At 35.0% G+C, this 12408-nt stretch overlaps 1 protein-coding gene across 1 annotated transcript in view; it reads right to left on the reverse strand.

The window, feature by feature from the left end:
• GABRA3 (gamma-aminobutyric acid type A receptor subunit alpha3) overlaps nucleotides 1-12408 on the reverse strand; it is a gene marked incomplete at both ends in the record, with an annotated part of 207401 nt that overhangs the window by 5855 nt on the left and 189138 nt on the right. Inside the window, one exon of the mRNA XM_080909995.1 lies at nucleotides 4248-4459. Within this exon, the coding sequence (XP_080766121.1) occupies nucleotides 4248-4459 (212 nt within the window). The remainder of the gene's footprint in view (nucleotides 1-4247; nucleotides 4460-12408) is intronic.

Consider the following 12408-nt stretch of genomic DNA (forward strand, 5'->3'; position numbering starts at 1 on the left):
GCATGATGAACATTTTACAAAGACTTGTAATCCCAAGCCCTAAAGCTCCAACTTTTGTGAAACTGAAAATTTATAACTTTGATGTCAAAAATAATTAAAATCAGATCATGGCAATGGTAACAATTAAACTGTCTGTTGCTTTAGGATTCTGGCTCCCCAGATTTTCAACAAGTGGCTAGCATTGGCCATGAGGAGAAACAAATGATCCTTATCTTTAAACACAATATTGGTAGCAATAACATCCTAAAATTAAGTTTGATCATTAAATTTAGCAAAGATGAAAAATAAAGGATATATCCCCAACTGAGAAGTTGAAGGTGTGTATGTGTGTGTGTGTGTGTGTGTGTGTGTGTACAAATATAGAGAGTACTTTCAACTGAGCAAGGGAAACTTGTTATTCAGAATCAGAATCATTACAAGGAGAATAGAAACATAGGAACTGAGACAGAGAGAAAATGATGCTCAAATTATAAAGACTACAAATCACTCTCAAGTGCTCACCCCTGTCCTGATCACCCTGAGCCACTTCCTAAAAGAATGTTTCCATACATAATAGGTAGTAAAGTTGCTCTATTACAACATAAAGTAATAACTGATGCAAAATGTGCTTCAAGAGGGAGGAAGATGAGCCATAAAGATTGTTGAAGAATGCACAAGAGAAACATGGAAAGCATGAAAGCAAGATGTGAAAAATCATGAAATAAATACAAGGCAATTGAGCTAGAAAGAGAAAATTCAGTGAGTGAACAAGCTGCTATGCAAGCGTGAGGACCTGGGTTTTATCTCCAGAATCCAAGTACCTGGAATCCCAACACGGAGGAGGTAGAGAAAAGAGGTTATTAGGACCCACTTTCTAGTAAATCTAGCCAAATTAGTGAACTTATTATTCAGCAAGAGACTTTGTCTCAAAAAATAAGTTGCATATGTGATTGAAGAAGATACCACAAGAATGAAGGTTAATAGGATTGTTGAAAATTATAAGAGACATGGAAGATAGGCTTGCAGAAAATGGCAATGAAATTAAATAAAAAATAATGGAGCTAAAATTATTATAGAAGAAATGGTATATATTGAAGATAATAGTAATTTCTATGGTATATATATATATATATAGTTGGTACTTCAAGGAAGAGAACAAAACAAATCTGTGATATCAATTAAGGTTTACAGATTAAAAGCCAAAATTTTACAACCTTTAAAAAAAAATGTCTGTTAATTTTGTATTCAGCTATTTTGTATTCAGTTTTTTTCCCTCAGAGGTATAAATTTTGTGATGGAGTCCTTCAGGGACTTTTATATATAAAACTGTATCTTCTGCAAATAAAGATACTTTGACTTGCCTATCTTCATTTCCTATTTTCCTTTGATCTCCTTTACTTGTATTTTTAATCTAGCTAAGACTTCAGATATTTGTTGAACAGGAGTAAGGAAATTGGACATTCTTGTTTTGGTTTGGCAAAAATTGTTTCATGTTTTTTCTCATTATGATGATGTTTGGCAGAGGCTTCTTATATATGGCCTATACTGTATTGAAATATGCCTCCTACATTTCTAACCTCTTAAGAAATTTTAACATGGAGGATGTTGGATTTGTATCAAAAGCTTTTTCTGAATTAAATTTTATAATCATGTCATTTTTATAGTTTAGTTATGATTATTTTAACTGATTAACTTATGTTGAATCATCCCTGAATTTATGGAATAAAACTTACCTGAATATGGTAGATAATCTTTTTTGAAATTATTTTAATTATGTGGTATAAAGATTTTATTGTAATTTTTACATCAATACATCTGGGGCATTGGTCAATAATTTTGGTCTATAATTTTTTTCTTTGGTTGAATCTTTCTTTGGTTTGGGGTATCAGGGTAATAGTGGCTTCATAAAGAAAGCTTAGAAATGTCTCCCCTTTCTTATTTTGCAGAAGAACACAGATCTAAGATTATTGGACAATATAAATTGGTATTGAAAGGTTTAAACACACACACACACACACACACACACATACAATGTTGAGTAGATGGGTAAGGGAAGTTAGATTTGGGAACTAGGGGAGGGGGTTGAATGTTATCAAAATACATTGCATGAAACTCTCAGAGAACTAATAAAATCCATTATAAGGCTTTGTAGTGACCTTCACAAATGAAAAGTATATTTACATGTATGTCCATACCATAAAACTAAATATTCAATGTTAGGAGAAATTTCCAAGTATGCTGTATTGCTGGATAACACTATTCAGTGTCAATACTGAGAACAGCAAGTGATTCCAACAACATTAGAGAGAGAGAGAGAGAGAGAGAGAGAGAGAGAGAGAGAGAGAGAGAGAGGGAGGGAGGGAGGGAGGGAGGGAGGGAGGGAGGGAGGGAGGGAGGGAGGGAGAGAGAGAGAGAGAGAGAGAGAGAGAGAGAGAGAGAGAGAGAGAGAGAGAGAGAGAGAGAGAGATGGTTCCAATTGAGACCTTAAAAAACTTCTAGACCACAATCTTAAGATAACTAAGAAATTAGTAGAAAATAGATGTATTGACTTCTGAGAAACAACACATTTAAATGTAAAAATATAACTAAATATTGACAGGAATTAAAGCTTCATAAAATGATCTAAATGTTATAAAACTTGACAAGGCCTCACTATCCCTAGTACAAAGTTGAGCAATGAATAGAGAAGAAAGTATGAGAATTATGTTAGGTATAAGAATTTCCTTATGTTTTGTAGATGAGGTCATCATTCTTGGATCATAAATGACAAGTCAAGATGAAGAAGGGTCAATGTCTGAAAAGGATAAAAATGCAACAACTAGAGAAAGTGCAATAATAAAGTAAACAAAAATCCTATAGGAGAGTAGGTGAAAGAAATTAGAAAGTTTTTCTTCATTTACACCAAAGTTAAGTTTTCTTTAGGTAAGGAATTACAGTCTATTTCAAAGATTACTAACTCAACATTTTATTCTAGGAAATAGACTTTTTACCCGAGCTTGAAAAGGCTTCAGTACCATTTTTCATTTCTGTGATTCTTTGAAGAATAATTATTGGATTGTATTTCTAGTACTTTTTAGAATGCTACAGTGTACATTATGGTAGTTCGAATAAGAATGATTTCCATAGTTTGTGTTTGAATACTTGGTCCATAGGGAGTGCCACTACCAAGACATGTGGCCTTGTTGAAGTAGGTGTGTCTTTGTTGGAGAAAGTGTTTAACTAGAGATGAGCTTCGAGGTCCAAGAAGCTCAAGCTAGTTTACTTCCTGCTGCATACAGATGTTGATGTAGAACACTTAGCTACTTCTCCAGCACCAAGTCTGCCTGAATGATGCTATACTTCACACCATGATGACAGTGGACTGAACTTCTGAACTGCAAGTCAGCCCCAATTAAATGTTTTCCTTTATATGTTTTATAACATGTTATTGAGGTCATTTTGTCTCTTTACAACAATAAAATACCAACTAAGACACATTTAAGTCTAGTAACCTCAACTCATTCACACAATTGAGTGATGACATACTTGGTCTCACTCATGATTAATTCCTATTTGATCCAGTGTTTTCATCTTGTCTCTGTTCTTTATCTACCTATTTAGCCAACAACTCTTCAGTTTTCATTCTTATTCAGATAAGCCACACTATTCAAGATGCATATAACCAAATAAGGAGGCAAATGAGTAACTTTAATAAATATAAATTATTTTAATATCAGAGTACCCATATACAGAGAAGTCAAATCAGTCTTCAAGATTCCTGACAGGTTCTACAGAGAAAGTAATGTTTTAGTTGGGTTTAGAAAAATCCTTTACCATGTTATGGGGAAAAAGTGCACTTTAGGTAGAGAATATAAAATAAACATAGACTTGTAAGGAATGATGAACACTTTGATTCTATTGGAATGTGAATGTTCTGGAAAACAAGGGATAGAAGTGATCTTAGAAAGTTTTCTTTTGGATGTAGATAAGACTCTAAGATTCTGGGTGGCTTTCTAAGAACCAATGGGTTTCTCCAGAGTACAGCAACATCACATTTATATTTGATTCAACACCAGAAGACATAAGTCTTACATGTTATTACCTGTCATTACTTGTTCCTAGTTGAAGTCCAGATTGCCAAGAAGCACTCCAGTTGAGAATTGGATTGATGACCCCAGTGAATAGAGCATAGCCCTGCTGAATTCCTGCGGGCTACAGGCTGTCCACTTCTGGTCCCAATACAGATCTCTCAGGAAGTGCTTCCCAGCCTTTCCTTTGCTGCCACTCACCTTCATCTCCAGGGACTCTGGTACCTTCTTGCCTTCCCAAGCCCAACTCCGCTTGGTGAAGTAGTTGACAGTAGCAAATTCAATCAGTGCAGAAAATACAAAGGCATAACAGACGGCTATGAACCAGTCCATGGCCGTCGCATATGCCACTTTAGGTAAAGAATTTCTGGCACTGATACTCAAGGTGGTCATGGTGAGAACAGTGGTGACACCTAAAGAGAGAAAAGTCAAGAGCCAGTTGCAACTGTCTTCCACTATCAGTGTACCTGATGAAGGTCACCAACTTCCCTCTAAAAGGAAGTTCTTCTCACTCAGTAAGGACCTTCACGTTGTGTTGTCTGTGGAGCAGCCTGTGGTCCATTTGAGTAATAAACTTTTGTTTTTCCTTTGCTTCAAGTAATGGCTTGTTTTTAAAGTAAATTGTAAAGAATATCAAGGCTGGATAGATCAACCTAGTAAGTATTTTATTCCAAGTGCCATTAGAATAAAATTCTTCAGTTCACTCTACAGTTTTGCACTAGTCTCTAAGCATTTGTGCTAAAGAATAAGTAGCTCATTTTGTTTAGAAAGACTTTTGACCGAAATCTGTTTTCTCCAATAATTAGCCTACTGATGGATCTTTCTGTGGCCCAACAGGAAGTGAAATTATACCCCCTCATCTCCAGTATAGGCCTGAGTGATGGGGATCAGTGATTTCCTCATGTCCTCCTTTTGCTTATCTTTCTCCCAGTCCTGGTATTTTCTTTTGACAAGCCTGAAACTGAGGCCATGATTCAGAGCATATGTCTGAGTTCAATCTGGTTAACATATCCTTTTTGTGATGTTCTGATAATGCAACAAACTAATATGGAATGTGTTTCTGTCACTGAATCAAATTCTGGGTTTCTGAGATTTTTGGGTAATCAAGACTGTTCAAAATTCTGTATTTTGTGAGCTTTGGTATAACAAGAGCTTCTTGGGCTGCCACTTACTTGTTTTAGACCTTAGAATTCCTTAAATCTTTTTGTGCCTTCTTTTCTTTTGCTTTTTTAGATATTTTAAATTTATTTTATGTATGTGAGTACACTTCCACTGTCTTTAACACACCAGAAGAGGGCAATACAAATGGTTGTGAGTCACCATGTGGTTGCTGGGAATTGAACTCAGGACCTCTGGAAAAGCAGCCAGTGCTCTTAATAGCTCAGCCATCTCTCCAGCTTCTCTCTCTGTCTTCTTTATTTCAATCTGTATAAGATAACCTGGGACTTTCATATTCTCAAAGGCAGTAAAATTTGAAGGAGAAATGATCATAATCTCTTTCTGATTGTTGGAAAGCTGAAGAGGACAGGAAATGTGCATGGGTAAAGTAGGGCACAGAATAAAGAGACACTACAGAGTAAAGCAACCCGAAGAATCACTGAGTCTATTAAGGCATGTGAGCGACCACCCCTGGTGTTTCTTCTCTTGGCTTACCCCTTTGAATTCTTGGACATTTTCTGTATACATGAAAATCTAGACTGGAGAAGAATTTTCAACAAAGACCCTAAAGGTACATTTTAGCACAAGCATAAAATCAAAGCTGAGTAGCAAAAACACATTGTAACCAATGTTCGGACTTATAAACAAAGAACTGATAATAGACCCAAACTTCACTAATTCTAATATACCAAGGAATGTATGAGCGAGCCATGTATACTCAGGACTCATGTATGAACTTCTCAATTAAAGTTAAATTCAGAAAAAGGAAGTAGAATTTTATGGGAGAAATAAGCTATTTCATTCGTGGCCATGGCCAAATGCACAGTCCACCTGAGCAGATCTTTAGCAACTTCATTGCACCACAAATGCTTCAGTGTCTTATCTTAATGGAGAGATTTACTTAGCGTTTGGTGCTTAATTAGACCTGTCACCTTATTTGGAGAACTTTTTAGCTCACCAGACTTGGAAAGGCTCTCAATCAAGCATTCTGTACACTTTGTGGAGTATCTTATCTTTTAAAAGGAGAATAAACCAGATGGTCCCCCACCTCTTTCTCTTGGATATTTTATTTATTTATATTTCAAATGTTATCCCCTTTCCTAGTTTCCCCTCCACAAAACCCTTATTCCCTCTTCACTTTCCCTGCTTTAATGAGGGTGCCCCACCTGCCCACTTACTCTTGCCTCATCATCCATCCTAGCATTCCCTACAATGGGGCATTGAGCCTTCACAGGACAAAGGGCCTCTCCTCCCATTGGTGCCAGACAAGGAAACCCCTTCTTCAATGACTAAGGTAGAACTGTCTTACCTCCTCATTTCCTATGAGTATTTCTAGTATACTTACTTGTTAAGATATATCTGTTCTACCAAACCGCATGCATGATGAGGAGAATTAACATGACTACTCAGACTTACAACACTCTCACAGACTCTTTTCTGTACCTAAGACCCTCTCCTTAGTCTCTGCCCCCTCCCCAATTTCATGTCATTATCATATAGTATGTGCTCATTTGTGTCTGGATACAATAACTAAGTGCAATAGCTTAGGTTTATTTCTATTTTATCTATTTTGAGAGTAATTTTATTGATTTCAGAGTAAATTCATAGGATTAGGATAACCTAATTAGTTTATTCACTTATTAATGGGCATCTTGATTGTCTTCAATGTTCAACTCTTATTATAAAACTGTCTGATACAAAGTTGTTAACTATGTGCTGTGCTATACTGCGTTCTCATAAATTTATCTTACTGTTTCTCTACTAAGAATTCTTTTTAAATGTGGTTTATTGTTGTAGCATTTTTTACAACAGAAACTATACTTGAACAGTGATAAACTGTACATACTCTATGAAGCTGTCTTCTGAGTTTATTTCTATGTTGAATTTTGTACCCTGTCATGTCCTGTAAATAAACACTAAGTTCCATTTTTTTATAAAACAGTGTCTAAAGAAATTGCATTAAGTATTTATATAGGTATGTTTTTACTTCTCTTCATATATACATAAGAATGGAAGTGGAAGATTATATCATATGAATATGTTTATGTCTATATGACATTGTCAGGCATATTAAAGTAGTTGTACATTTAGCATTCACAGAAGATATAGATCATTTTTAGTCAACATGCATCCTTCATTTATGAAATTTTAATGCTAATTGATATTTTCCTTGATAATGAAAGTATATAGCATATTCTCTATTTTTTAACATCAACTAACATAGGTTAGAGTGAACCACAGTATTTTTCTTATAAGTCATTGCTATTTACTTTGAGAGACCTATTGATCCAGTTTCATATGTAGCTGAAGATAGCAGTATCTGTCATCAATGTGAGAAGAGGCTTTTGGTCCAGGGAGAGCATGTTTTCCCAATGTAGGGGAATGACAAGGCAAGGGGGTGGAGAGGGGGATCAGAATGGAGTGCACCTTTGTGAAGGCAAATGGAGGGGGAGGGGTATGGGATCAGGGCAGGGTAAATGGATAACATCTCAAATGTAAATACGGAGTATCTAATAAAAAATTAAAAAACAAGTCATTGCTATTATTTATATATTCATTACACAGTCACCATGACTCATTTCTTTGTCATTTTCATTAATAATTTCAGCCTTCCTTCTAGGATAAGTTTTCTTTCATTGGGTGAAGAGCATCAATATTTCATCCAGGAAAAGTGTAATGATAACAATCTCAAGTTTGCATTCATTCACTAGCTTTTCTTGGAATTGTAAATTCATATACTTCTTGAGATAGTGAAATTTTAGGCTTTTATTGCTTTCAAATTGTTGTTATCCTGAGTGAGGTAACCCAGGCACAAAAGAACAGACATAATATGCAGTCACTGATAGTGGGATGCTAACCCCAGAAAGCTCTGAACACCCCAGAAACAACTCACAGATCATATGAAGTTCGAAAAAAGGGGAGGCCAAAAAATGAAAAAATATTATGCTTAATCTTTACACACCAAGAAAACTTCCCAGGTTATATCTTGTTTTACATGTACTTTATGCTTATGGTAACTAATAAGATTTCAATGCATACTATCAAACCTTTTTAAAAAATCAAGTACTGACAAAAATGTATTCATATACTTTTAGGCAAAAATGCTTTTAAAATCTGTACATTTATCTCTGTTTTTTAAAATAAAGTTGTTCAATTAAAAAATTGTTGAAACCATTCTTTTCCTTCTCTCATTCTTCTGTGCTAAACCTATTCAGTGAATCTCACGAAGATTCTCTCTGTGCATTTCATATTTTGTCATTTTACATATTTTTAAAAATTTATAGACATTTATTGAAGTTTAACATATTCAATAAAGCAGCCTTAATCAACAAATTGATAATAAAATTAAGTATCTTAATACAATTAAAATAATACCTTATGCTTGGTGCAGTTTTGATATATCTTTCAATTTAGAGGTAATATAAAAATGTTTAAAGAAATGGGTGTTCATTTGTATTTTTAAATTCTATGATAACCAATATGCTTTCTCTCCTGAATTTTCTTCATTGCATTCATTTATTTATAAATGCTCATCACAAATATTTGAAAGTTTCTATCTGATTACTCCAACATCTATAGTCTTATATGTTTGTGGTATAATTCATATACAATAAGATAAAAATATCTTGCACATTTGATATCTTTGGGAAAATGTACACAATTGTATCTATATATGATTAGTCATTGATACATTTTTCTGAATGAAACATATATATATTCTTGTGGAGGTGTTTTTATTTAATGCACTTTATTTATATTGTTCAATTCAATTGGTTATATATGTAAGAGAAGAATATCCAGATTAGGAGGGTTATATAAAATTCTTAGAACATTAAAGTACTTATTTATTCCAAGACATATGGAAATTTTTTACAACTTTATTTTAAAAAACCAGAGATACATGTATAGATTTTTAAAAGCATTTTGGCATAAAACTATATGAATATATTTTTGTCAGTACTTGATGTTTTTAAAGGTTTGATAGTATGCATTGAAATCTTACTAGTTACCATGAGCATAAAGTACATGCAAAACAAAATGTAACATGGAAATAGTCAAAGTTTTCTTGGTGTGTAAAGATTAAACATAATGATTTTTAAATACCAAAACTGAAAATTTCATATTTAAGTCCATGAATAATTAGAATAATTTCAATTTATTCTTTCCAGTAATATCTTTGTGTTAAATCAAGTTTCTGTGTACAAGGGATTACTTACAAGCACACTCTAGTGTTTGATTTACTTTTACTTAATATTTTACTTATTTTTCTTTTCTTTTTGCCAATACAAGGCTGCTTTGATGACTGTTGCATTTTAATCATCTTGACATCCTATGGGGCATGTCTCTCCACTCTGTTTTTATTTAAGAGGATTTTGGCTATTCTTAGCTCTTTGTTCTTACTTTTCAAATTAACTTTTCAACTTGGAGGTTCTCACATTAATGCAGTTACTGTAAATAAGTTCTGAATTAGTAACCAAGTTGATACTATTAAAAGAATGAATTCTCAAGGAAATATATATTTCACACATACCCCAGGCCAAAATAAAAATGTTTTCACATTATCTCTATATCTTATATGTAGTTTCTTAATGTTCTCTTACACTGATGTCACAGGTCATCTCTGGTATTGAATTTGTGGGAATGTTTTTTGTCTTAATTTCAAATGGGAAATGTAACAAGTTATAACATCTCTAATGGCTTAAAAGCACCACAAACCTGTGTATGTAGATCTAGGCACAATTAGCCTGAAATTACTTTTACAGAGTTAAGGTTAGTCTTGCCCTGGGCCCTACTCCCTTTGAAGGATCTGGCATAATAATATATTGCCTTTTGCAGCTTTGAATGCTTCATCAATTGTATTTCTTGGCTAGAGAGACTTTTCCTTTTTCTACAAGACAACAACAGATCATCTTCAATTCCAGACTGCTTCTTTGAATGAAATACTTGTTAAATACCTGACAATGTAGAATAATCTCCCCAGTTAGAAATCTTGAACTGTGTCAAATCTGGAGATGCATTTTCATCACATACAGTCACGTTTCCACAGCCTAGAGACTTAGAGATGAATCTTTGGAGAATATTATTTAGCATAACACAACTTAAGTTATAGTCCTCAACATTGCTGAAGCTCAACATGCTCTTTTACATTTTAAAACTCAGATACTTGTTTACCAGCACCAGTAACCCAAAGAAACTGGCCACATTCAGATTCAGTGCAATCTCCATCAAAATTCCAAATCAATTCTTCATAGAGTTAGAAAGCAATTTGCAAATTCATTTGGAATAACAAAAAAACTTAGGATAGTGAAAACTATTCTTAACAATAAAAGAACTTGTAGGGGAATCACCATCCCTGACCTCAAGTTGTATTACAGAGTAATTGTGATAAAAAACAAAAACAAAAACTGCATGGTATTGGTACAGAGACAAGTATATAGACTGATGGAATAAAATTGAAGACCCAGAAATGAACACCTATAGTCACTTGTGGAAAAAAGACAGCATTTTCAACATATAGTGCTGGTTCAACTGGCAGTCAGCATGCAGAAGAATGCAAATCAATCCGTTCTCATTTCCTTGTGCAAAGCTCAAGTCCAAGTGGATCAAAGACCTCCCCATAAAACCAGATACACTGAAACTAATAGAAGAGAAAGTGGGGAAAAGCCTGAACACATGGGCTCAGAGAAAATTTTCCTGAAGAGAACACCAATGGCTTATGCCCTAAGATCAGGAATCAACAAATAGGACCTCGTAAAATTAAAAAAGTTTCTGTAAAGTAAAAACCACTGTCAATAGAACAAGACAGCAACCAACAGATTGGGAAAATATCTTTACCAATTTTATATTCAGTAGAGGCTTAATATCTAATATATATGAAGAACTCAAGAAGTTAGACTGCAGAGAGCCAAGTAACCATATTAAAGATGGGGCACAGAGCTAAACAAAGAATTCTCAACTAAGGAATATCAAATGGCAGATAAACACCTCAAGAAATGTCCAAAATCCTTAGTCATTAGGGAAATGTAAATCAAAACAACCTTGAGATCCCACCTCATACCAGTCAGAGTGACTAAGATCAAAAATTCAGATGACAGCAGATGCTGGTGAGGATGTGGAGAAAGAGGAACATTCCTCCACTTTTGGTGGGATTATATACTGGTACAACCACTCTGGAAATCAGTCTGGCAGTTCCTCAGAAAATTGGACATAGTACTACCTGAGGACCCAGCTATACCACTCCTGGGCATATACCCAATAGATACTCCAACATATAACAAGAATACATGCTCCACCATGTTCATAGCAGCCTTATTTATAATAGCCAGAAACTGGAAAGAACCCAGATGTCCTTTGACAGAGGAATAGATACAGAATATGTGGTACATTTACCCAATGGAGTACTACTCAGGTATTAAAAAACAATGACTTTATGAAATTCTTAGGTAAATGGAAGGAATTAGAAAATATCCTGAATGAGGTAACCCAATCACAAAAGAACACACATAGTATGCACTCTGATAAGCAAGCGGGTATTAGCCCAAAAGCTCGGAATAGGCATGATACAATCCACCAACCACATGAAGCTCAAGAAAAACAAAGACCAAAATGTGGATGCTTCAGAACTTCTTAGATAAGGAAACAAAATACTCACAGGAGGAAATACAGGGACAAAGTATGGAGTAGAGACTAAAAGAAAGGCCATCCAGAGACTGCTCAGCATGGATTCATCCCACATGCAGCCATCATAGCTACTCACTATTCTCACGCCAAGAAATGCTTTCTGAAAGGAGCCTGATATGAATGCCTCCTTGGCAGCTCTGTCAGAGTCATACAAATAAAGAGGAGGATGCTTGCAGCTAACCATTAGATTGAGCATGGGAACCTCAATGGAGGAGTTAGAAAAGACTGAAGGAGCTGAAAGGGTTTGCAACTTGATAGGAAGAACAATATCAACCAACCAGATCCCCCAGAGCTTCCATGGACTAAAACACCAACCAATGAACACACATGGAGAGACCCAAGGCTCCAGTTGCATATGTAGCAGAGGATGGCCTTGTCTGACAACAATAGGAGGAGAGGCCCTTGGTCTGGGAAGGTGTATTTCCCCAATCAAGGGAATGCTCAGGTGGTGAGGTGGGAGTGGGGTGGCTAGGAAGGGAGCATCTTCATAAAAGCAGGACCATGAGGACTGGGAGAGAGGGTA

Source organism: Micromys minutus (assembly GCF_963924665.1).
Source record: "Micromys minutus genome assembly, chromosome: X".
Lineage (NCBI taxonomy): Eukaryota > Metazoa > Chordata > Mammalia > Rodentia > Muridae > Micromys > Micromys minutus.